This window comes from Saccostrea cucullata, unplaced genomic scaffold (assembly GCF_032062105.1).
Source record: "Saccostrea cucullata isolate Sc308-1 unplaced genomic scaffold, CSIRO_AGI_Scuc_v1 ctg9348, whole genome shotgun sequence".
NCBI classification, from domain to species: domain Eukaryota; kingdom Metazoa; phylum Mollusca; class Bivalvia; order Ostreida; family Ostreidae; genus Saccostrea; species Saccostrea cuccullata.
In genome coordinates, this window is record NW_026925279.1 from 1 (window position 1) to 25415 (window position 25415).

At 31.1% G+C, this 25415-nt stretch overlaps 2 protein-coding genes across 2 annotated transcripts; one reads left to right on the top strand and one right to left on the bottom strand.

The window, feature by feature from the left end:
• Window positions 1-437: 437 nt before the first annotated feature.
• LOC134268506 (protein claret segregational-like) lies at window positions 438-11225 on the top strand. Its single transcript, XM_062750775.1, has 17 exons — window positions 438-491; window positions 571-775; window positions 1454-1570; window positions 1754-1856; window positions 4560-4699; window positions 5127-5159; window positions 5294-5332; window positions 5449-5520; window positions 5678-5829; window positions 6078-6170; window positions 7975-8055; window positions 8326-8508; window positions 8835-8999; window positions 9153-9300; window positions 9697-9833; window positions 10406-10555; window positions 10669-11225. The coding sequence occupies exons 1-17, from the start codon at window positions 450-452 to the stop codon at window positions 10711-10713; spliced, it is 1905 nt and encodes a 634-aa protein (XP_062606759.1). The 5' UTR covers window positions 438-449; the 3' UTR covers window positions 10714-11225.
• A 9629-nt stretch (window positions 11226-20854) lies between these two features.
• On the bottom strand, window positions 20855-24203 carry LOC134268505 (scavenger receptor class F member 1-like). The gene is made up of 3 exons (XM_062750774.1): window positions 24128-24203; window positions 21251-21318; window positions 20855-21021 (listed from the first exon to the last, which is right to left on the bottom strand). Exons 1-3 carry the CDS (start codon window positions 24199-24201, stop codon window positions 20855-20857), a joined length of 309 nt encoding a protein of 102 aa, XP_062606758.1. The 5' UTR covers window positions 24202-24203.
• Between the last annotated feature and the right edge of the window lie 1212 nt (window positions 24204-25415).

Genomic DNA, 25415 nt, shown 5'->3' on the forward strand with positions numbered 1-25415 from the left:
ACTTTAAAAATGTAGACATAGACTTAAATTACACGAGGACTTCCATGCCAATTTCAATAGTCCTCGCCCACTGACGTCAAACACATAGGCAGCCGCACGAGATTTACATGCATATTTGGCCTCCTTAGCGTCAGACAAAGAGACAGATGCGCACGAGATTTACATGCGCATTAGGCCTCCTTAGCTCCTGACCTATCGACCTGCCTAATTTACATTCCGGCAGAATTATCAAGAAATAAACTACGACAACTTTTAAAGAGTAATCACAAAGAAAAAAATTAGAAACGGAAATATTTAACCATCATCTCTTTGAGAACGAAAGTTTAATACTTGTACAAAATCACCTCTAATGCAGCATTAGCTTAAAAAAAGGTGGAGAAGTAAGAAGGGCTTTTCAATATTTAACAATGTAAAGTGTTACTTTCTTTTAGATTTCAACTTGTCCTAGAATGAAGATAGCAACCTTTCTTTTTATCATCATATTTTGTCAGGTAAGTAGCTAAAAAATATGAGAGATTTTTTACGTAATGGTATGTTGTTTACATTTGTTGACGTACCAATTCCATCTAGGTATTTAGTTCTGGTTTTTCTTGTACTGATCTACAAAAAACAATTACGATTGTTCCGGATTGCCCTCGTTCTGAGGCGGAGTGGAATGTAGCAGCTATACGTAAGAAATGTGACTCCGTCTGTCCCACGTCAAGGTATCACTGCCTCATCACCAAGGAAATGACAGCTACTGTAGAAGTCTGCGCTGAACCGATGTTCATGCAAGGTAATTAAGAGTATACTGTATATATGTAAGACAAGTCACAATTTTCTTTACCTTTTTTATTGATAGCCGGTACACATCTAATATTAATCTAAATAATTCAACCCGGGTTTTTGAGGAAGCTGACAACCTCATATAATTGGTTTCATTGGTGTAAAAACAGTGAATTTTTTCAGCTACTGCTACAGTTGTATCATTTTAGGAAAGGAGCAGATAAAAAAATATAAACAATTTACATTTTATTTCTTGTATTACCTTTGGACGATGTTGCTATACTGATAATTAGAGGCAGGTTGCTTTAGAATTAGCACTTTCAACAGAAAAAAGGGCGTTGTGTATTTTTGAAATAAAAAAAAACAACAACAGAATATTCCTTTGTTATACGTCATGCCGTTCGTTTCATGTTTCTAATAGCATATTTTTCTCAAATGTAAATAATTATTTTGAAAACAAGGTTTTAAAAATTCACTTGGAAATGAGCTTGGTGGTAATGGTTTAATCTACGGAAAAGATTCACAGAAATTAAGCACGAGATCAAACAAATTCATTGCACAAAAAATATTTCAACCCTTTTCAAATTTTCTTTAATATTAAACGACGACATCTTCCGTATCTGTAATAAGATACATACCTCTTTCTATTTAAATGATGTATTTAATATATGAAATGAGTTATTTGTAGGTTTCTGTGCATATTTCAATGTTTACGAGAACCGAATATGTAACCTGTATGCTGCAGACTGTAATAAATTTACCACTCCCTGTCCAACACGATATCATTCGACTGAAGCTTTTAAGTGTAAGTGACTCTCCTAAAGCCGTACTAACCTTCCTGAATGTTTTGTTTTGTAGGTTTTGTTTAGATTCTAAAAAAAAATGACCAAGAAGAAAATAACTTGTTTTACTAAATATAGCTTAGAAAAAGTCAAAAAGTTTATATATAGTCTATGAACATGTTGAAGTTTTTTTTTTAATTCTGCAGATCCTGCATGTTATGATCTTATTAAGGTATATGCAACTGTCGCTCCGAATCGTAGTCCTACAAACATGTCGACGAATTCCACATTCGGATCTTCTGAAAGCATGTATGTATGAATAAAAAGATAAAGTAAATTTTTTTATTTTTCTTTTAAGGGTTAATTCAGATTTAGAGCTGCATTTTAATACAAATGGAACTCGTAAAATTACCTTCCTTGTCATTGTTCATTTGCAAAATTATTTTGTTAAAAGATTCTGATTGAACTCCTAAGTTGACATCAAAATAATGCTTGAGTTTCTGATTAACAACATCTATGTTGTTTTTGGAGACCATGTCTTTTAACAATCTATTGGAATTCCCATGGGTACGAATTGACCGTTGTTATTAGCAGACCTATTTTTGTATTCATATGAAGCAGATGTCCCTTACTTATGCATCAATACCTTCATCACATGTATAAGGAGTTTACATATTTAGTCGATTCGATACGCAAGAGCATCCCCTACGTATGAACAATTTTTAAAACTAGGTAAATTATTGGCAAAAGTTGATGAAACAAGATTATCAGCAGTCTCGTTTACAGTAATCATTTCGTAACTTCTATTGTCGATACAATGACCTTGTCAGCAAATACGATATATCATGGGGTCAAATACTGACTGGCCTTTTTTTTTTATATACTTATTGTTGGTCCATTTACGCATTGAATTGACGACAGACTTATCCTTTATTTTCCGATCATGACAAGTTGCACTCGGCGGGTATGAGCGGTAGGCAGGGGATGCTCTCTATTCCAGGGTATCTGATCCCATCGCTAAAGTTTTGGAGGTCCGTGTCTGTCTGTTCTTATTTTAAATTTGACTTTTCATAGACTTTCATAGATTTTTCATAGACATAGAATACCTTTTGTTATATCTATATACATGTATTACATTTAAAAAATTCTATGATTAAAAAAATCGTTAACTCTGAGTTGAGTTTATATAATTATACTGGAATACTGATGTTACAAAAAAGAAATACGTAATACATCAAAAACTGTCATAGTGCGCGGATTAGATAGTTTATTATCACAGGCAATACATGTATATTAAAGAACATTTATTATGCTTGCATACGATTAGTAAATATCTAATATGAGCACTGTAGCAGATTTCGATGTTCTGCGTTTATTTTATTCTATTTATTCTTTATTATTTGATTCTGTTATATATACGAGGGTAGTTCGAAAAGTTCGTGGACGTTGTCATCCTTCGTAATGCTACTTTCAAGAAATTTTAAATTAGCTCAGTATACTGTGTAAAAGTATTTGTTTTGTTTATGTGTGAAGTTTCATTTCATTCGATCGTTTATGTCTAATATTTATCAGTATTCTAGTAATTTCACTCTTTGTTTAACTATTGCAAGAAATGGAATCTAACTGTAAATGCAGATAAAACTAAAATAATGGTTTTTAGAAATGGAGGAAAAATAAAAGAAAATGAAAAGTGGTTTTACGACAAAAAAGAACTAGAAATAGTAAATGAGTTTAATTATCTCGGGTTATTATTAAATTACAATGGTAAATTTACTAAAGCACAACAGAAGCTTGCAGAGCAAGGAAGAAAAGCTCTCTTTAGTATTCAAAGTAAACTAAATGACTACTACTTTAACGTCCAAACAAAATGCTCTGTTTTTTTACACCTATGTCAATAGTATACTTTTGTATGCGTCGGAAGTATGGGGTTTTAACAAAGGAATTGATATCGAAAAAGTCCATATTATGTTCTGTAAAAATATTCTAGGGTTAAAAAAGAATGCTAGTAACAACCTTGTTTATCATGAACTTGGTAGATTTCCATGTCACATTTTAAGGAAAATAAAAATTATGAAATATTGGTTAAAGTTAAGAAAAACAGAAAATTGTATCCTTAAGACATGTCATGAAGAAATGGTACAGGAAAATGATGAGTGGATTGTAAATATTAAAACAGAACTGGATAGATTAGGACTAAATTCCTTGATGAATACAAATTATGATGATAAATATGTTATCAAACTTATTGAACAGAGAATGAAAGATATTTACATCCAAGAATTAAGATCAGAAATCGACAATATGCCAAAAGCTAATTTGTACAAATATCTTACAGATACACATTGCCTTCAATATTACCTAAATAAACCTTTAAGTGCTAAAAATCGAGAAATAATTTCAAAGTTTAGGATGTCTGATCACAACTTATATATTGAAAGGGGTAGATACACAAATACCAATAGAAATGACAGAAAATGCATATTGTGTACTCTAAATGAAATAGAGGATGAATTTCATCAAATTTTACAATGTCCAACATATGAAAATTTAAGGAAGAAATATATTAAAAAATATTATTATCAAAATAGTAGTGTATATAAATTAATACAGTTACTAAGTGTTCGAAATGTAAGGGAATTAAGAGGTCTGGGAAATTTTTTAAGAGAAGCTTGTCATTTACGAGAAAGTAAAATAAATTTATTATAATAATGAGTAATATTGATTCACTAGTATGATACATGTAGTACATAAATATGTATGTATAGATATGTACATTTATTAATGCTTGTGTAAATACATTGTGATATATGTTTACATGGCAATTAAGTATATTGTATGTAACTACTATGTTAATCTGATGTATCTGCTGATACAAGGAATAATAGAATTGAAATTGAAAACACAATTATCTTCGTATGTTCTTTTGTTCTTTGAGAGTAGGCAGTTACATGTAACTAGCATTACAAAATATATTTCAGCAGAATATTTAAACTGTCCTTATTCTGTTTTCAGAAGTAAATCTGTTGACACTGATGATACCTCTATTTTACCAATTATCCTACCTGTAATTATTGTAATCCTCATCATTATTGGAATAGGCATAAGTATTTTAGTATGGAAAAGAAGAAAAAGACCCACACAGACCAATCAAGGTGAGTGGACGTGAAATTTCAGTAACAAAGTCACATAAATAAATGAATATGTTGAAATCAATCTGTATGAAATGAATCTGTATGTTGGCTTTTAATGAAGAAAATATTTTTAGAAATGATTTTTTTCCCATTTTTAGGAAAATTAATTCCAGCTATTTAAGATAGGATTTCCTCGTATTTTCATTTTAAAATTTTTTTCTCAACTTACATTCTTTCCACTCGCCATATAAAAAGGAACTTGACATAGCAGGGGATATTGTGTAATGCAGCGTACAGAACAAACATAGTGATGAATGTTTTTATTACGGCCATTATCTGTAATGCAAAAAATGACATATTCCTTAAATTGGAACTCTAATCAAAATCAACATTGTGTTCTTTAAGATTTACTGAAAAGTACTTTTTTCATGTCTTATTGTATTTCTAGGACTGGATCTCGAGCAAAGACCACTTTCATTAGGTTTGTTAGAACCTTTCCAATGCATTAGAATTAAAATCGTCGATAATCAAGACATTTGAAATTAGTCTAAAAATACAGTTTCGTATATACTTTTAAATAATTAGCTGATGTTGATATACTTACTTGCTTTACAGACAATACACATCACTTGGAAGAAAGAGAGAAATTGTTAGGTAATTAAAAATGTTTTCTGATGGAAAGCTACACAGAAAGCTTTTTAGTACATTGAACATCCATTTATCTTTTGTCTGAAAAATTACATCATTGAAATATGTTGTAGAAAAACAAGAAGATATAGAAGATATAGAAAACGAAAAAGAGAGGAAGCATAATGCAGAGATTGAAGAATTGAAAAGGCAATGTAAGAATACAATACTATTTATTTCATTATTTATACGTCGTATATATAAAAATAAACGTAATTTGTATATATTTAATTTACCAACACCGAAAATTAGAAAATTAGCTCAGTGAATTTTGAAAACTAAATATATTTATTATGCTACCCATTCGAATAGATGATGCTCGATTAGAGGAAATGTTTAGAGAGATTAAAATGTTACAACAACAGAAAGAAATGCAGGAGGAAGACAAAATTGCTTTAATGAAGAAGGTGATAGAGAAAAATCAAGAATGCAAACAACTTAATAACAAATTACAGGAGGCAAAGGTATGAAAAAGAAAGATAATGAATTAATTTCTTTAAAAATAATTGGTATATGTTGACATACAAACTTGACAGGAAAATTCGGAAAACTTAAATCTATAATTAAAAACATTTTTATGTAATGCTGTTTTTTAATTATTGAATTAAAGAGATATTGCACTTAATTTATTTAAAATAATAGTGGGCATGAAAAGTTTATAATGCACATGCAAGTTTCATATTATGAATACGCAAAGGTAAATTCATTTTAGGGAAATATTCGGGTACTCTGTCGAATAAGAGATTGTGATGGCCCAAAGTGCATAACATCGGACAGCAAGGCTGTTAAACTGATCGAAACTGAGGTAATAATAAAGTATTCCTTCACTGTAAATTGGATTATATTGAAAACCAGTGTGGAAATTAATTTCTTTTTACAAATTGAAGAAACAAATAAGAAAAAAATTCTCATATGTTTAATTTTTTTATTGTAATGTTCTTTTTTTTTTTTTTTACGTTTTTCTATTTATTTTCTACTATTTTCGCATTTTATATGAAACTGGCATTAAACATTTAATCAAATTAATTGAAAAATCACACTTAAGGTGCCTAATTGTTATATTGGAAATATTTGTAGCTAGAAAATACCTTCTGTAAAAGAAGGGGTGATTCTTTTTAGCACCCTCTTGATATAAAACAAATACAATAAACTATAAATCTATACACAATTGTCACAAGAAGTAATAGTATTGAAATGAGGTCACATTGAAAAGGGCAATCATCATATCCTGCTTTTTTAATTTAATTGTTAGTATTTAGTTTTATATACAGGGTGTCCCAAAACATATGTTACACTTTCAATCATATACAACTTTATCAAACCAAAAGCATTCACAAAGATTTTTTGTCAACATGAAGTGTATTAGTATACATTTTATCTGACAAACATTTGAGAAATTCTATTAAAAATTAAGGTAATTATGATGTCCTTATGACGTCATGATATTTTTTAATATGGAACCTTCATGTGAACAGCTGGTATAATTTGTAAAACTTTACTATGGGTCTAAATCTTCTATTTTAGTCATTAGAACCATGGAAAAACAACATCCTATAATGGAATTATTCAAAAGAATACTTATTTACAAATTTATGAAGGAGTTTGAAGTTAAAGGCACCATAAATGACACATGACTTAATTCTGGCATTAAGGTTACCTGTATCACAGAGAACATTAATCTCATTGATAGAGTTATTACTGAAACTTAAAAAAAACTTAAACGGGTTCTGTATTAACAATGTAGCACCTATAATAAATTTAGTGTCCATAAAATTTTTATTAAAATTGATTCCTTACAAGATAAGTGTAATGCAGCATTTGAAAGAGACAGAAATTAGAAGTCATTTTGGGTTTGCCCATTGGATTTTAATTATATAGACCCGACCCTGAAAAATTAACAGAAGTATGGTTTACCGATGAAGCCCACTTCAATTTTAACAATGCTTTTAAAGAAAATCTTAAACTCTGTTGTTTGGTGAAATCCAATTTTAATGTGGAAAACCATCCAAACTGTTAGAGTGTTACATTTAAGTTTGATATATATATAAAAAAAAAACCATCAGAAATCGTGTTCAAACAGTGTTAATTTAAAGGGACCTCATTTAGAAGATGTTTTAAAATGACATGTTATTCAAAACAAAAAATATTGATAACAAATAAGGAAACTGTGACACATGTTAGCTTGACAAAAAATTTATAACAATTTTATTATGCATTATAAATTTCATTCATATAACTTGAGGCATAAAATTTTTTTATAACAATTTAATAGTGTAACATATGTTTTGGGACACCCTGTATATATATTAGATATCTCAAAATCGCAAATAATTTCATTCTGATGTAATTTGAAAAAACAGTTATTCTAGATTTAGGTAAAATTAGGCCCCTTTTTGTAGCCTTTACTGTAGATTTTGATCATGTACATAAATTCTTATGGCCTTAGTTTACTTCAAGAAATCAGAATTAAATACTTTGATTTTTTTTCTATTTCAAGTATTGAAATCAGAGTACCTTTCTTACTCTTACTCTTTATTGTGTTCTTTGTGTCCTAAATACAGATTTTATTTTTTATTGTTGTTTTATTTTATTGTTTTTGATTTTTTTAGAAAAAGTACACTTTTGAAAGAGTTTTTGGAGAAAAGAGCACGCAGGAGGAGGTTTACAGCGAAATACAAGAGTTAATCAGGGTAAATCTTTTAAAAAGAAACTAATTTAGTGAGAATTTTCACTTAAAATTATAACGAGAAAATCGTATTATAATTAATCGTCCTCTGAATACTATCAGACTACCACTACTTATGTTTTAAAGCATGATTGTTTGGGTGTGTAAATGTATTTTGAAAACAAAACAGGTAGAAAAAAATCTTATTGTCACTTCTAGGGTCTGAAAATGAACCTTTTTTTTAAAATTTCAATATAATTATTTTTTTATTGTGTCTGTCTTTTATATCTTACAGAGTTTTCTTGATGGATTCAATTTGTGTATATTTGCGTATGGACAAACTGGTTCTGGTAAAACATACACAATGGAGGGAGCAAACTGGAATAATAAAACAGGAGATGAAAGCCTGGGAATAATACCCAGAGCAATGAAACAAGTGTTTAAAGATATTGAGGAACTGAAAGTTTGTGGGTGGAAGGTAGGGGTTCAAGTTTTAAATCCTAAATTATAGAAAAGATAGCTATTATATATTTCTCGATTTACTTGCCTCTTGAAATGAAATACAAATGGGAAATGCAAAAGATTACGAACAACGAGTGAAGTCAATAGTTTGAAGAAAATAGAAGAAATTTACATAAATCATATAGAAATGCTAAATTCATGATACTGGATAAGTGAATAAAGTAAGCCTTTGAAGTTGTTAATAATAAATTAAGCAATGATGTTATATTAAATAAATGTTTAAAAATCTAAACAAGCTTCTGCAAAAACATGTTTAATTCTGACATTTCTATATTTTTTCAGTATCATTTAAAAGCATCGTATATGGAACTCTACAATGAAAAAATTCGTGACCTATCAAAAGGGGCCACTGATAATGAGATCCATCAAATCGGGTTTCCAGATGGAGATAAGGGCAAAGCAGAAGTGAAAAATCTCACTGAAAAAGACGTTTGTGATGAACAAGAGGTTCGCTATACGCAAAAGATCATAGTCAGAATACTATTCCATCTATTCTTATATTACAAAGATTTCGTTTGAGGAGGAATAAGTAAATAGTCAATTAGTTTAACTGAAATATTGAACGGAATCCAAGATTTATATAAATTTGATCTTCCTTAGGTATTGAAATTTTACGAAAAATGTTCAAAAAATAGAACTTCGGCAAAAACAGAGAAAAATGAGAGATCCTCAAGAAGCCACGCTATATTTAGATTGGAAATGACGGGAAAGGTGGAGGATGTGGAGGGTAGACGAGATACCTGTTCAGGTAAATGTAATTAATGATTTTACCGATTCCTATCTGGAATAAAATCCAAACCGAAAACGATAAAAAAAAACTACTGTGTAAAATAAAACCTACCTAATTTGTCATAATAAAGAAATAATTTTTATGACGAGTATATTGTTTTCTTATTTTTACTCACCTTCTTTTATTCAAATGTTTTATGCAAAATGTTTCAATTGTTTGTTTTTTTTAAAATATTTATTATTATAAAATTTTTAATACTCAGAAGCTTAAATAATTTGTCTTTTATGAAATCTTTCTGTATAGGATATTTTTATTTAAAACAATTCGTATTCCAAATAATGCCAATGAGACCTTTTAATGAATCGAAGAAATCGTCTTTTCTGACGGAATTTTCTGTTGTTTTAAATTTATCAGGTACACTAACCCTAGTAGACCTAGCTGGCAGTGAGAAGCTAGCTGCCTCCGCCACAAAATCTACAGGTCAAGAAACAAAAAATATCAACCTTAGTCTTTTGGAACTTACTAAAGTTTTGCGTAGTCTGCGATCAAAGGTATAGAGATATTTTTATTCACTTTTTGAAAGAAATCAACAAATCTTTAAAAAAAAATCTAAGATATTATTCATTATGTTTAATCATCCACAGAGCATTTAAATTGATTTCAATTCATTATACATATGTACATTTTATTTTTATAAGACTTAAGAGTTTATGTAGTTTTTTTTTACTATTCATCCTCTACATTCATGAATATTTAGCCGGTAATTAATTTCATCTTGATCATCTTTACCAAAAGAGAATCAAATCATGCCCTCTTAGTTCACGAAACTCGAAGAAGAAATCAAGTTGGTTCTGAATATCTAAAGGACAATACTTACACAATCGCAAAATTTATTTCATGTGTCTATAAAACTTCAATATCAGGCTTGATCACAATTCAGATTACTCTGCTAATGATGGTTCATGTTTTATTTCCATTTTTTTTTTCGTTTTACTAAATATGATTGTTTATATTTTTCCTGTCTTGCATTATGAGCATTTCTAAACAAAGAATAAATAATTGATATCTTTTTCAGGTTGTTTTAAATAAAATTGCATGGAACACACCCTTATTTTTCTTTTAGGATTCATTTACATCATACCGAAATTCCAAACTTACACTTTTGCTGAAAAATTCACTGGGAGGAAACAGTAAAACACTAATGATTGTAAATGTGAATCCTTCCATCGAGTGTCAAAATGAAACACAGAGGTCTCTGGAGTTCGGGAAGGAGGTATGATTCATGTATCTATAGAAAATGGAATGAGAAGATTTAAACAAAACAATTTAATTCAAAATACATGTACCACTTTTGTAATCATTAATGCATTTTTTTTTATTTTGAAGGTCAGTAAAGTTGTACTCGAGAATGCTCCGAAGAAGAATAAATAATCAGATTAAATCTGTCAAGCACTTTTGTGGTTGTATGTTATTTACGTCCTTTACCATCTTAAATAAGATGATAATTCAGTCTGTGATGAACTTATATATTGGATTACTGGACAGATAAAACTGTTTCTATATGTATGTTGGTGAAAATATTAATGATATCCGTCTAAACGTTTATTAAAGCTTATTTGTTGTAAGCAATGTTTCCTTTGATTTATATAATCTTTTATCATTATTAGTTTTATTTGTTCACATTTGTTAGAGGTGTATTTTTTCAGCAAGTAAACCCAACGAAAATGTAGCCAGAATTTGTCAAAACATTGTTGCAAGCATTCACATTAACCAATCAACTAGTGGCCATAATTGCTCCAATCGAAAATCTTCTGAAGTAAATGAACCGTGATAGTTTAAAATTTTCAATGCTCCATTTCGAGCAACTCTAGTAGGGACTCTCCATTAGAAAGAGTTAAAATCATGATATCCCTTTGAGAAAAATAAATGCACAATGAAGTCTATTCATTGTTTTTCATATTTATATTAAGGAAACTCTAAACACTGCACACTAAAGAAATCTACTAATAGGGAAGTTTTATGCAGTTGGAGTGTTCTGTCCTTAGAAGTAAGTTGTTAAAAATGTCATTGAAAGTTAATTACACGATTAGTAATAGATTAAACCATTTCTATTACTTATATAAGACCGTGAAAAGTTATTGAATTCATTATGATCAGTAATTTATCCAATGTAAATAAAGATCAGTGATATCTGCACACAAATAGTCCCTTGTCATTTAACATTTTTCCTATGGAAATAAGGCAGGTACCCTATGTTAAAATGAAATAAATAGTCTCGATATGCACACCTTTATATGACATGTTTTTCTCCAAGTCTACGAAGCAGTTTCTGCTAGTGTTTAGAGCTTCTTTAAATGTAATTGTTTTATGAAACCAATTAGAAATCTATGGTCGTTGTCATTGCGTGTTAGAATACACAGTGGGAACTTTATGCATTTTCAATGCTCTAGGAAGACCAGAATGTACAATATTTTGACTCAATTTAGTAAATAACTATAATCCTGTCAGATTAATGAAGAAATTCAACAAATGCACGTTCAAAATTCGTTTGTCACTTTTTCTCCTCGCAATATTCGTTTGCGTTATTCAACTTTGCAAACGAGCGGTATTCAATTTGTCGGCACTTCATAATACCGCACTTGACGTCAAAACAATAGTGCAATCTGCTTTGTTTTAAAAATAACAGTTGAATGGCGTTAATCAGAGGCAACTCATCAAACAAAAATCTTAATATAAGAAAATATTTTATTTTTTAAAGATTCATGATCAAGAGGTATATGATGAACTATACAAGCTTCAGGTCGGTATATTTAACATGAAGCGTGGATGCGTTTCATGAAATATGCCGGTGTGAAGCGTCGTAATTCATAACCTTATGAATCTTTAAAAAATTATTTATTTCTGAAATGAAGTACAATTGGAATATTTTTTTTACTATTCAACATATTTCAAGTTATAATTCGGAATTATTAGTCTAATAGCCTACAACTCCAGAATTTCAAAAATTGAATCTTCGCTTACAAAGAGCACACGGCGGGTGTGACCGATCAGCAGAGGATGCTCACTCCTCCATGGCATCTGATCCCACCTTTGATGTTTCGGAGGACTTTGGACTTTGATATTGAATACTGTTTGTTATCTCCATATCCTTCTTCCTGTGGATGCTCCCATATGCTTATCACTAAACATGCATTTTTTCCTTGATTTTTCATTCATTCTTCTACGTAAATCCATTTTGGTCCTCCCTAGACCCGGGATCATCATTTGAACAAACTTGAATGTAGCTTTCTCATAAGTTTAATGTTTCTTACTGGTTGTTATTAACAAAATTCGGTAATTATTGCCAATCCAGGAAAGAAGAATATAAGTTAACGCACCCCATTACACTTGAGGCGTCATACTTCAAGACATTAAAACAGTAGATCAGAGTTTTCCACAAACTGTTTGAATTCCAGTATACACATGTATATTATTTGCATCCCATGTATAGCACTTCAGTTTTTTTATATTCAACTGAGGTAGAAATAATTCAAAATCCATCATAATTTTAAAAAACCTGCATTGGCTTTATTTCCACATGTAGATCCATTTATATTAAACTTTTTTTCAACAGATAATATTTATTTCAATTTTTTTTATTCGATATTTTCTTTTAGAAATTGAAAAAAAAAACCAACAAAGTCTGACATTTGGATATTTAATCAATAAAAGATATTTATGGTAAGCTAAGATGATGAGGTCCCATAACATAATATATTTGAATTAAATATGACAAGCAATGTTCCAGAAAATTGAAAGTTGAAAACTTAGTAACCAAGAGCGATAATGGCATGTGAAAGGGAATCATTAAAACTAGGCATGTGAAGAAAAAAACGACAAAAACATCAAGAGATGAACGAATACATTCAACAATTTAATCTATATTTAGATAAGTTTGTTTATCCATAAAAAATATGGATAAGTTATGGTTAAACATCATGTAAACTTTTGTATTTGATACAAAAAGAAGAAAAAAGACGTTAAGGTGACGCGGCTTTTATAAGACTCCCATGTTGTCGAGCTCCCTTTGCATCTGACACACTACACATGCGCCACAGAATGACAACACTAAACAGTCATTACAGGCTGATTCCTATAAATAAGCCCGAGAAGGACAAACAATTATCTAATATACGTAACTACAAATGAAATTAGTCCGGGAAATTAAAATTAAAAAAATCTTATATCTTAACTATTAGCTATTCTTACTGGTTATTTAATCTATTTATATACTCTAAAGAAAAAGAATATTTTGTGTTGAAAATCAATTATAATTACCTGGATGCCTCCGATGGTTCTTATTCTGCTCCTCATCAAGACTGTTCCCCCGGGGACACAGTAAGGCCATAAAGTGAATGATAAAATGAACTGCTACAAGATGTGTTATGACACAAACGTCTCTAAACTATGTACTATACAAATTATTCACTTGTATAGTACATAGTTTAGAGACGTTTGTAATCTTAAGTCCATTTTTATGTGTGAGTGCTATGCAATTTACGTATGGCATTGTATGGATTATTATGTATGTATCAAAAGTAAATTAGTTTTATTTTTCATTAAGAGACTACTAGAAGAAAATGCAAGTATCACCTTTTATTTTGTGAATAACACTCAACCTATTAATTAGCAACCGCTTGTTATTGTATTTTCCTTTAAAGTTTTATTACAGTTTCAATGTTCTTGTGTTTCACCTATACATGGTGTTTCAAAAGAATAGCAACGACATGATGCTCTATATACATACATATTGCACGGACATACTAAAAAATGATATAGCAATAATCACTCACATGAACCGATGTCTGAGAAGCAATCAAAGAGTCCTGTTGTCCAGTTTCTGTGGCCGTCTATACCACTCACCATCAGGGGATTCCCTGTTCCTGCAACAGGCTACTGGACAACCACTGTGGTGGACATTTTGTTCAGAGTCTCTTGTGAAGTTTATATTACTGTAATTTAAAGGAACGTAACGGATTATTTACGAGTACCAGGTATGTGAAATGTACTAGTCTATAAAATGCAAATTTACCCCGAACATTCTTGAAATGACGATTAACATTAAGTTGTATTTAGTGAATGTAGGAAACATAAATAAAACAAACAGAAATCAAAGAGTAATATATGATAAGAGTCTCAAATGGCCCCTTAAAATGAATATCTTAATTTTACTATATGTATAGCTTTAATCTGAACAGCTATAGATTTTTACTATATGTTACTTAATTTTACTATATGTATAGCTTTAATCTGTACAGCTATACATGTGACCTTTATAAGTCATTATCAATTTGATCAAAATGCCGTTAATTTAGAAATATGACATCATACAGTTCACGGTATCCCGCTATTTTAGCATAATTTGTATAAAACTGCTTATTTTCAAGCAGTTTTTCTTCCAGAAAATATTGAGCGCAAACTAGAACATTCTTTAAATTTTTGCCAAAGATGTATCTATCCAATACTTATTCGTGACAGAAAAATTATTCATGTTCTAAACTGCGCTCTTTGGTTCCCATAAGAAAAAAACCATCAAGACAACGGCATGTTTTTGGCTTTTTTGGTTAGATAACAAAAATAGCATTATTTATCACGACATTTACAGCCAGTGAGTGCCTATAAATATGTAGCCAAGTGACAAGACTCTTATAAGGTTCACCACTTTATTTAACGTGTAAAACCAAAAGGCAGCAGTGATATCTGTTTAACTTTAGTACTTCAAAAATACAAAATGCTATGCTAAGGCCGACGTTCACTCAGACATGTGGTTCTGGCTGCAGCGTGACGAGTAATGACGTCAGCCTCGGCTCCAAAACATAATAAAAATTATGTTCTGATAAAATTGGAAATTGATGTACATGATGTAAAAATATTAAATTTGCACTTGTCTACAAATATGAAAAATATATTGGCAATATTTCTAATATAATCTCTTCTACAAAATAAATATCATTTAAACATATCTGTATATCATTCTAAAATGTTGATTTATAGGGGGCCAAAATCGGCTCTTAACATACTGTAAACCAACTTTTATTCGCGACGACTTTATTTCGCGATTTACCAGGGATAAACTAGTTCGCGACGATTAATTTTCGCGATCAAGCCTTTCTGCATCTGTTTTTAAATAGACAAATATACTATAAGGACCGGTTCGCGGCGAGAAATATTCGCGACGACGAGGCTCTCGCGAACTTCGCGAAAATTTCTCGCACGCGAATAAAAGTTGGTTTACAGTATTTACTCCTTTAAAAGTCTATTGACTCAATACAGTTTGAAAGAAGATCAAACCCAGACCTTGAAAAACATCAGAGATTAAATGCGGTGTCGGGGGGGGGGGAGGGGGGGTATTTATCCTCTGTCAACCGGTCACAGTTACTCTTTATTCTCTATCATGAACGTAAAAAAAATCCGTACACAATTCAGTATGTTTATAATGATCTTACAATTGGAAATTTTACGAGAAGCGCTGACTTTTACAATCGACGCTTACATTTACATTTAAACCTGCCTTTTGTAAGGAGGCACAGAATTGATAATTTTCGTTTATTCTGTGGATATAATTAAATCTAAAATAAAAGTAAAATCGAAGATGACTTTTAAAGTTGACGACCACGCGATGAAAATTAGTGTATGGTTGATTGATTGCTTGCATGTTCTTAACGTCCAGTTTAAGAATTTGTTCCCTCAAATAGAGACGCTATCATATATATTGATTGGGATTTCTTTAAGAAAAAAATTGATTATACCTTTCCAGTTAAAAAAAAGACATATTAACTAAAAGTGATTGAAAATTCTAAAAGTACAGTAACTGGTATTTCAAATAAATGAAGCTATAAAATATACCAATCTAAGCATCAACTTTTCAATTAAAAAAATAACCTAAAATTTCAAACTTATACTCTTTATATTGATTGAAGAAAAATAATTGTAATGAAATGTTTTATTTTTCATTTCTTCTATAAATGAGGCCTTATACAATATAAAAAAACTCGTCGTAATTCATATCTACGTTTTCTCCTTACACTACTCAGTATCATATACTTTTGGATTTACATATTGTGCGCTCTACCGTACACGTCTTCTGAAATCAGGCTATTCATGCAATTTCCGACAACTTCCTTATATCAGCAACACTCCGACCGTGTATCTGTTGTATAGTGAAAAGGGTTATGATTGCAAGCACGTAGCAACAGGGGGGCCCACCCCATCCCACCCCACTTTTTTTCCCAACATTACTTTAAATATTGGAAATGGTAATTGAGAGGATGCTCCCCCCCTCACTTGATACTGCAGGAAGTCGATATTAGGGAAATGTAGTATTGAATGTAAAGAAAAATTGTTACTGAAAGAAGTTAGCATTGAAAAGAGTTTGCCACTCCTACCAACCCCCACCCCCCGAAATAGGATTTTCGAGTTTGGACAATTTTTAAAATGATTTATTTATTTATTTATTATTATTTTTTTTTTTGCTTTTCAACTTTTTCAGGTTAGTCAAAAAAAAATTATTTCAGATCTCAGGCTGCCCCCCCCCCCTCCAATTTCAAAAACGATGCTACGTGCCTGGATTGGATGTCGGTTTGGATAAATTTTGTCACCTAGCAAAAGGCATTCATCAGGGAAGGGTAGTTCGACTCCACCTACATGTATTTTTTTTTACCAGGGGCGGGGGGGGGGGGAGCAATCCAGTCAAAAAATACACAATCCAAAATTCTCTTGTCATGAAAATTTAATGTAGTGAATAATTTGCAGTTTTGTCCCGAAAAAACATCAGAAAAGGAAAATTAATACGGTATGACTACAAACAAGACTATATCAATGTGTTTAAAATAATCAACAAATAGAGTGATTTCATGGATCATTTAATCAATTGCATTTTCCTCCTACGTATAATCTAGCAAAAGAAAAATTTAAAAGTAAAAATTGTATTCAGAGCGCTTACATGGTATACAATATGAACCAGTGTTATAGAGAGCTAAAATAATAATTTGTGGATTGTGTAGGGGTTTTAAAAAGGGCGGTTGCAACTATAACAAAAATTGTATATAGTCAACTATAATTTACTAGAAACGTCAGAAAAATGATTGTAGAACATTAAGAAAATAAAACATATCTATAGTATTTGAAATTTATAGTAAAATTGTTTTGATTTACTTTAGTCAAAACTTTAGTTTAAAAATTACAATATACAGTAACTTTACTTAACTAAGAGTAAACTAATGTTAATTATAGTTAGCTCAAGTACTTTTTTGACAGGGAATTCCTTTTCTGAACAACGTAATATTTTCTTTAAATGACCAAATTAATCGTATTTTATTATCAACTGTTTATTTCAATGTTTATATTAAAAACGAGCTCCCGTACATTTTACCTGTGTAAAAGTAAGCGTCGATTGTGAAAGTCAGCGCTTCTCGTAAAAGTCTATTAGTATGAAAAACAAAACGTCAGGCAGCATTTGACTTAATAATACTTCAGTAGATTGTATTTGCTTTGTATTCACAATAAAATGCCATATATAATATCTAAAAGAGACTGCTGATTTCATTGTTACATAAACTTTTTTGACAACAGCTTCTCACGTTTAAGGGTTTGTTCTCATCGACATAATTTACTTTTTCTCTCTACAGTTATGTTTTAACAGCACATCTACCTGCAATATAGGTCTGTTAATTTTACCACAGTTTTTGATCCCCAGTTTAGGATTTAGTGTACTAAAAAGAAAAGAATTGTTATATTTTTAAAGAAAAATGGAAATACCCATTATGGGGGTTATGAATAACCATATTAAAGTCTTATTGAGTATAAAAAGAAAAAAAAAAGATGTTCGGACTAGCTATTAGAATAATGTTGATTGAAATTGCATCTTTACGTCAAAATCCAATTATTATCTCCCAAAATTACAATTTCTTCGATGTAATCTAGAATACATATCCGGTAACCTCTCATAAGCATTTAGGATTACTTTTGAGCCAAGATCTTAATTGTTCTGATTATATAGACAATATAGTTAAACATGCTTACCAAAGATTAGGTCTTTTGAAAAAGCTTAAATACAATATCGGTAGAAAAACTTTTTCTAAAATGTACATAACTTTTATTAGATCGCTGCTTGAATATTGTTCTATAGTTTGGGATGGGTGTTCCTTACAAGATGTTGAACGATTAGAAAAGGTGCAGCTTGATGCTGCAAGAATAATTACAGGGTTACCAATCATCGCTTCAATGGAATAATCTGAGTATCACCACTAGAAACTGCATGTTTTCAGTAGCATTAAAATCAACATACATAAAAACCCAGCAGACCCCCCCCCTTCTTATTACTTCCATGGTAATAAACGACTTAACATCATACATACTAAACTGCGAAACAATTGCATTCGAAAATATGATCTTTATAAAAGAAACATTATCGAGAGTCCTCATTGTTCATGTGGTACACCAGAAGACCCATATCATTTTTTCTTTGTTTGCAATAAGTACCAACATGCTAGAGAAAAGCTATTCAGAGATTAATTCTGTCTTACGAAACCAAATATTAAGTTGAACATTATTGATTGCCAATAACTTCTGTGGGGGGATGAGTCATAAAATGTAGAAATCAATAAATATATTTTTCAGTCAGTTCAAAAATTTATTAGAGATTCTGGTAGATTTAATTAATTATTACTGCCTTACACTTAAACTTCATATACATGTAATTATATATTTATCATATTTTCAGCTTAAAAAAGTTTGTACATCAATATTTCTTATTCCCTTTTTGCTCTATGTATATATATTGAAAGTTGTATGGTGAGAACCTAGTAAGTTTAAACCATTTGTATAATATTTATACAATAATATATGTTTCAACTAACTAATCGCTTATTGTGATTTTGCTGTAAGTACGATTCAATTTGAAAGCAAGGCATGCTTCTCACTGTTAAGTTTATGTAAGGAATTTCATAAGCTGAAATTCGTAAAATTTATGGTCGTTATAATGACATTGTAAGCACATATAACCCGTCATTGAGTCCTATATTGGCTGAATTTCTAGGTCGCTTACTCCTCTTAGGCATCTGATTCAATCTTTGGAATTTCAAGGGATCGTATATAATGTCCTTTTTACATAGTTATTTGCATTTTTGTGGATTTTGTTTAGAGGGATCATTATTTACTGTGGTATACCTTTTACACTTTATGTATTCGCTAAAATATCTATTTTAATTACAATTTAAACATATTGAGTACCAAATATGCGGCATTTTATCGCATACTTCAAATTTATTCGGCAAAAGTCCTGTTAATCTGATTCTTTTTTGTTACGATAAAAATATGAAATTAAATCATGCAATATGAAAATATAGATTTCAAATGAAATGTTATACAATTCAAATGTTTTATTTACAATACAAATGGAAAATGTAGAACAAAAAATCACAAAAAAGTGAATACATGTACTGTACAAATGGAAAATTATACAATACAAACGAAAAAGATCGAATTAATTTTCAATGTTTGGCATGGATACTGATGCAAATTTTGGTATATTAAATAATCTTTAACAACTTTCAGTAGTTCTATGAGTGAATGGGGTGAAATTAAATTAGACAATGTTTGTGGTTCATTTAAAAAAAATAAATGTATAATTAATGACTTTTTGATCTCCCAGTTGATGAAGATATTGTTTTCAAAATTTTATTTTAAAAGAAACAAACATATTGTCACTTTTGTTTCCTGTCAGGATGTATATTATAGTACAATAGATTGATTGATTGATTGATTGTATATTGTTTAACGGCAATTTTTTGGCCATGTTTCGGCGGTAGAACATTAAATGATTAAGATCAATGCACGATTAAACTGTTTTACAACTTGTCAGTGTATTTTTTTTATTTTGAAGCATTATTTCACGTTTACTAGCATTTGCTTTTATGTCTTATAATTCACGGTTTTACAAATATTTTGAATTTTATAAAGATAGTGAAAGTTAGAGAAAAGGAATATTAAATCTTTACTATATTCCTCTGCTACATCACTCGATGTTCTGCTAGTGAATACAAGATCTACCATGCTGTGCGGGCATGATTCCTAAAAATCAAACACCTGCTTTATAATGCATTTCAATAGAAGATGGAATCAAATTTTACGCTTCCGCCACAGAAACATGAATATGTTCATAGGTGCCCGTACAAGGATAAATTTCAGGGCTTGAATTGTTACAAATAGGAATATCCCTTTCGTGGGATGCTCGACTTGACAGATGTGAATGGTTCAATTGTTTGTTTCTCTGAATTTCAAGATTATATTGTTTCCTGTTGACTGTCGAAATCACCGCCAATAGGATGCAAACAAACAGGAAACCTGAAATCGTAGATATCCCAATCACCAGGAGGAAAGTTGAATAGGTATCCTTGATCTCCGGTTTGTTTCCATAGAATAAAATTTTTAAAATCTAATTAATCTTATAAGTACATATTCTAAAATAAAGATTTACATGTTTGTCAAAATTACAGTACTACACTAGTTACAAATACACCAATTATTGTATTAATCAAACGTGAATACCTGATGTGTTGTTCTTTTCCCTGGAGATTGCACATCCATTTTTAGGATCACATAGTGACTGCTTGCATCTGCATTTATTTTGACATTCATATCCAAAGTTTGGATACCTGCACGTCCTTGAGCAATTTGTGCTGTAGAAACCTACTGGACATGCTTGAAAGATATCAATACTTTATTATAAAAATGGAACATAAGGTTCATTTTACATCTTTTTAATATAGATTTTAAAATAGACAATATACAGATATCAAATTGAGTGTGGTCTTATATATTATTATATATGAAATTTCATTCCACTGATTTATTATACAAGTAAACTTTTGTAAATTGTTAAACATTTATATTTATTACATAAACATTATATATGTTCTTCTCTACTTACCTACACATTTATTATTATAACTATCCCACATCTTATCTTCAACGCAGGTAGTCCATGATGGTCTTGATCTACAATTGGTATTATAGCATTGAAGTATGTATAAGAGTGTGTATATCTTCAAATTGATTGTGAAAATTAAAAAAAAATCTGCTGTTTTCAGTAGCAATGATTGGTTAGCTATATCTCGATGGAAAATATCATAAAATATTTATAATAGATCTAATTCGAATTTGTAAAACAGTTCGATCTATGTGCAGAGTAGAATTAAAATCAAATTACAAGAGGCCCATGGGCCACATCGCTCACCTGAGCACTGTGGCTAGGAAAAAGTAGAAATTGGTTTATTATTGAAAAGTTTAAATCCCATGACCAATCATAGCTTTGCTATTCTTGATAAGAAGATTTTTAAAGCATTTTCCTATATACGAGGGTTGTCCCAAAAAGTCGTAGACAATGTATATAACTTTGTTAACATGCAACCAATACTAACCAAATTTTGCATAGTAATAATATATTCAGTGTTCCTTAAATTTGTGAATTCTTAAATATAAATCTTTCATATTAATAATATTGGGACGATTTATATGAAGGCCGATATTTATTAAATTAAATTTAGCAAAGAGAAACTAAATTGTTTTCCCTGTCTACGACTTTTTGGGACAACCCTCGTATGTCTATGTAAAACTTATCGGCCATTTTTGCCCCGCCCTACCACCCCCGGGTGTCATGATTTGCTTGAGAAGAAGATTTTTAAACAATTTTCCTATAAATTTCTATGTTGGCCCCGCTCTACCCCCCGGGGGCTATGATTTGAACAAACTTGAATCTACTATACCTGAGGATGGTTCCATATAAATATGATCAATTATGGCTTTGTTATTCTTGAGATGAAGATTTTAAAAGAATTTTTAAAATATATTTCCATGTAAAAATTTCTTCGGCCATTTTGCCCCCCCCCCTCTACTCCCTGGGGTCATAATTTCAACAAACTTGAATCTACACTACCTCGGGATGCTTTCATATAAATATGATCAATTATGGCTTTGTTATTCTTTAGAAGAAGATTTTTTAAAGAATTTTCCTATATATTTCTATATAAAAATTTGATCGGCCTTCGTGGCGCCGCCCTACCACCCCCGGGGGTCAGGATTTGACCAAACTTGAATCTACACTACCTGAGGATATTTCCCCATAAGTTTCATCTTTCCTGGCACAGTGGTTCTTGAGAAGAAGATTTTTAAAGCATGCCACCAAATTTTCATTAATTCCCAATTATCTGCCCTTGAATGAGGACGTGACCCTTCATTTGAACAAACTTGAATCCCCTTCACCCAAGGATGATTTGTGGCTAATTTGGTTGAAATTGGCCTAGTAGTAATTGATAAGAAGTCTAAAATGTGAAAATTGAACAGACAGACAGATAACTAGTCAGGCAGACGGATGGCTAGACAGCTAGACAGACGGACGCCGGACAAAATGTTATCAGAAAAGCTCACCTGAGCCGAAGGCCGAAGCTAAAAAGTGAAGATTAAAGTTTCCTCAATTATCAAAGTGTTCAAATTTTGGTATAAAGAATACCACTTTTAACTAGAGTTAATGTACATCGCTATTTTCAAAACTACAGTTAATTATCCATGAATTAGAGAAAGCCATGAGTATAGTATTTGCAATTTTTTCGCAAGAACATGGCTCTTCATCATTTGAAATTTTATTTATACTAAGTGCTACTATTGCACATTTTTTGGCAAGAACATTGCTCTTTATCATTTGGGTACATCCCAATAATTATTTTTTAGAAGCGGTAGGAGAAGAAAGTAGTGCAGAAAAAATTACAAGTTCCTTAATTTGCAGATTTGCATTAAAAAGATTGCACAGATGTACTGGACCGTTCACGGTAGCCTAGTGGTAGAGCGTTCGCTTCGTGATCGGGAGGCCCGGGTTCGATTCTCGTTCCCGGCGCCGCGTCAAACCTAAGACGTAAAAATAGGTAGCGACTGTTCCTTCGCCAAGCGCTCGGCATCAGAAGTGAAAGTCACGGGTCTTTCGGATATGACCTTAAAAACGTAGGTCCCGTGTCACGGTAGGCGCTGGCACGATAAAGAACCCTCACTGCTCAGTTGCCCTGAGTGCCGAATATAGGTCTAAATTTGAAGCCCTTCACCGGCATACGGTGACGTCTCCATATGGGTGAAAAATTCTCAAGAGGGACGTTAAACAATATACAATCAATCAATCAATCAGATGTACTGTACTTAGTCTCAGACTTGTTGATAAGGAGTATCTTTCCTACCAAAAAAGCTTGGCAAATGTAATTCATCAAGAAGATCAGCCGAATTATTTTGTGTATTATAACCCAGTGAGCACTCTCAAATTCCCCTACTTTCACTTTCTTTTTTAGAGGTTCCCGCAGACAAACACATTTTGCCGGTAAACGAATCTGACATGCCACCTGAAGATTTTAACCAAGGAAAGACAAGTTGATGTGCTTTGAACTGAGGGGCACTCACTTCTGCACGAAAATTAGGGACATCTCTATGAGAAGAAACCTTAACATTGTCGCCTATGGAAAAACAATTAGTGGACTGTACCCATTTGAAATTTATTTATATAAATTGCTACTATTTTGAAAATCGAATTTCTCAAAAAAAAAAAACAACTCTTACTCAAAAAGTAAATCAAACAGTACGTAACGTTTCTGAATTATCGTTTTTTAAAAGATATATTGTCTTAAGTTTTAGCCTGGGAAATAAGCTAATCAGCCAGTGCATACAGTCCTTTTAGAAAAATCAAATGTTTCTTTTGATCGGAGACAATTTTGTAAATATCCACAGCTGCAGGTCTCCTCAGCATTTAATATTAACATAAATCAATACTTACATCACTTTATTTGTTGATTCTGTTGCGAGTACAGGGTCTTTCCTGAAATAAATCTGAAGAATCAGGTACAGCATCTTGTTTGTGATGCTAAAAACATATACTACATTTTATTACAGAATAACTGTAAAATTCAGATAATGTGTAGATATCCGTGTTCATTCAGGTGTCATATGTATTGTACCAGCTGGTAACCAAAAATACTATGACACAAAGGAGAATACCGGTATATATAGCAGTAGGAGATAAATTTTATGTGTTGTGTGCTTGGTACATCACAAATGCTACATCGTTATCATTATATTGAATAATACAGTAGAAACCTAATGAACAACAGGTGAGCTACATTCCATAATAGCATATATATATGAATGTTTGTCAATGTTGGAAATAAAAAATACTTCATAAGACAATTTTCCAGCTTATTGTCTCCTAAACAATACAAATCGGAAGTAGAGCTTACAAAGAACATCAGAGTTTTTATCAGGTGCCATGGAAAGGTGAGACTGTCAACTGATCCCATCATCAGTGGGCTCCTTGGTTTGAACGGGAAAAAGATTTTAAAAATCCTTAGACAATTTAGTGTTTAAAATTAATGGCCGCTGCCTACAATAGGTATGGAAAAGTAAGTCTTTTTAAGGTCATTTTACCAACCATAAAAGTTGAAAATGGTGTCTTAAAACGTGCCTGTTTTTTATTTCAGCAACCTATTTGTCAAAAGTTTGAAAAGTTAAAAAATTGCCGATTAAAAAGTGGAATTGATCAGGTTAATCATGATATTCTAACGTCTTTTGAAGTTAAATTTCCAAATATTAAACAATTGTGTCGGACTCTGTTTATAGTATGTTTTATCTTAAGCTCCCTGGGAAATATCGATACGGCATGTGAAAGGGAGTTGCTATTGATATTGATAATACACCATCAATATATCTAAATGTTTCGTCATTCATTTCAGATGTTTGATTATATTGTGCTTGATATAAATACAAAAAAGTCTGTCAATTATTAGATTATTTCAGAATTTTCTGCTCAATATGCTTCCACCACAAGAAATAGTCCGTCATAAATCATGCTTCTTTATGGATTCTTTCAGCAGTTTTTTCATCGAATGTTAATAATTTACATTGTTGAATTTCAATGTTATGAGATTGATTTATCATAAATAATTTTGAAGTAAGGGGTACTGTGCGGCGAATTTTTCTACAAAGTTGACGAGTTACATACCTTAAACAGACTTTTACCATGGAGAAGTGAGCATCTTCTGCTAAACAATTACATCAACCGTGCTCTC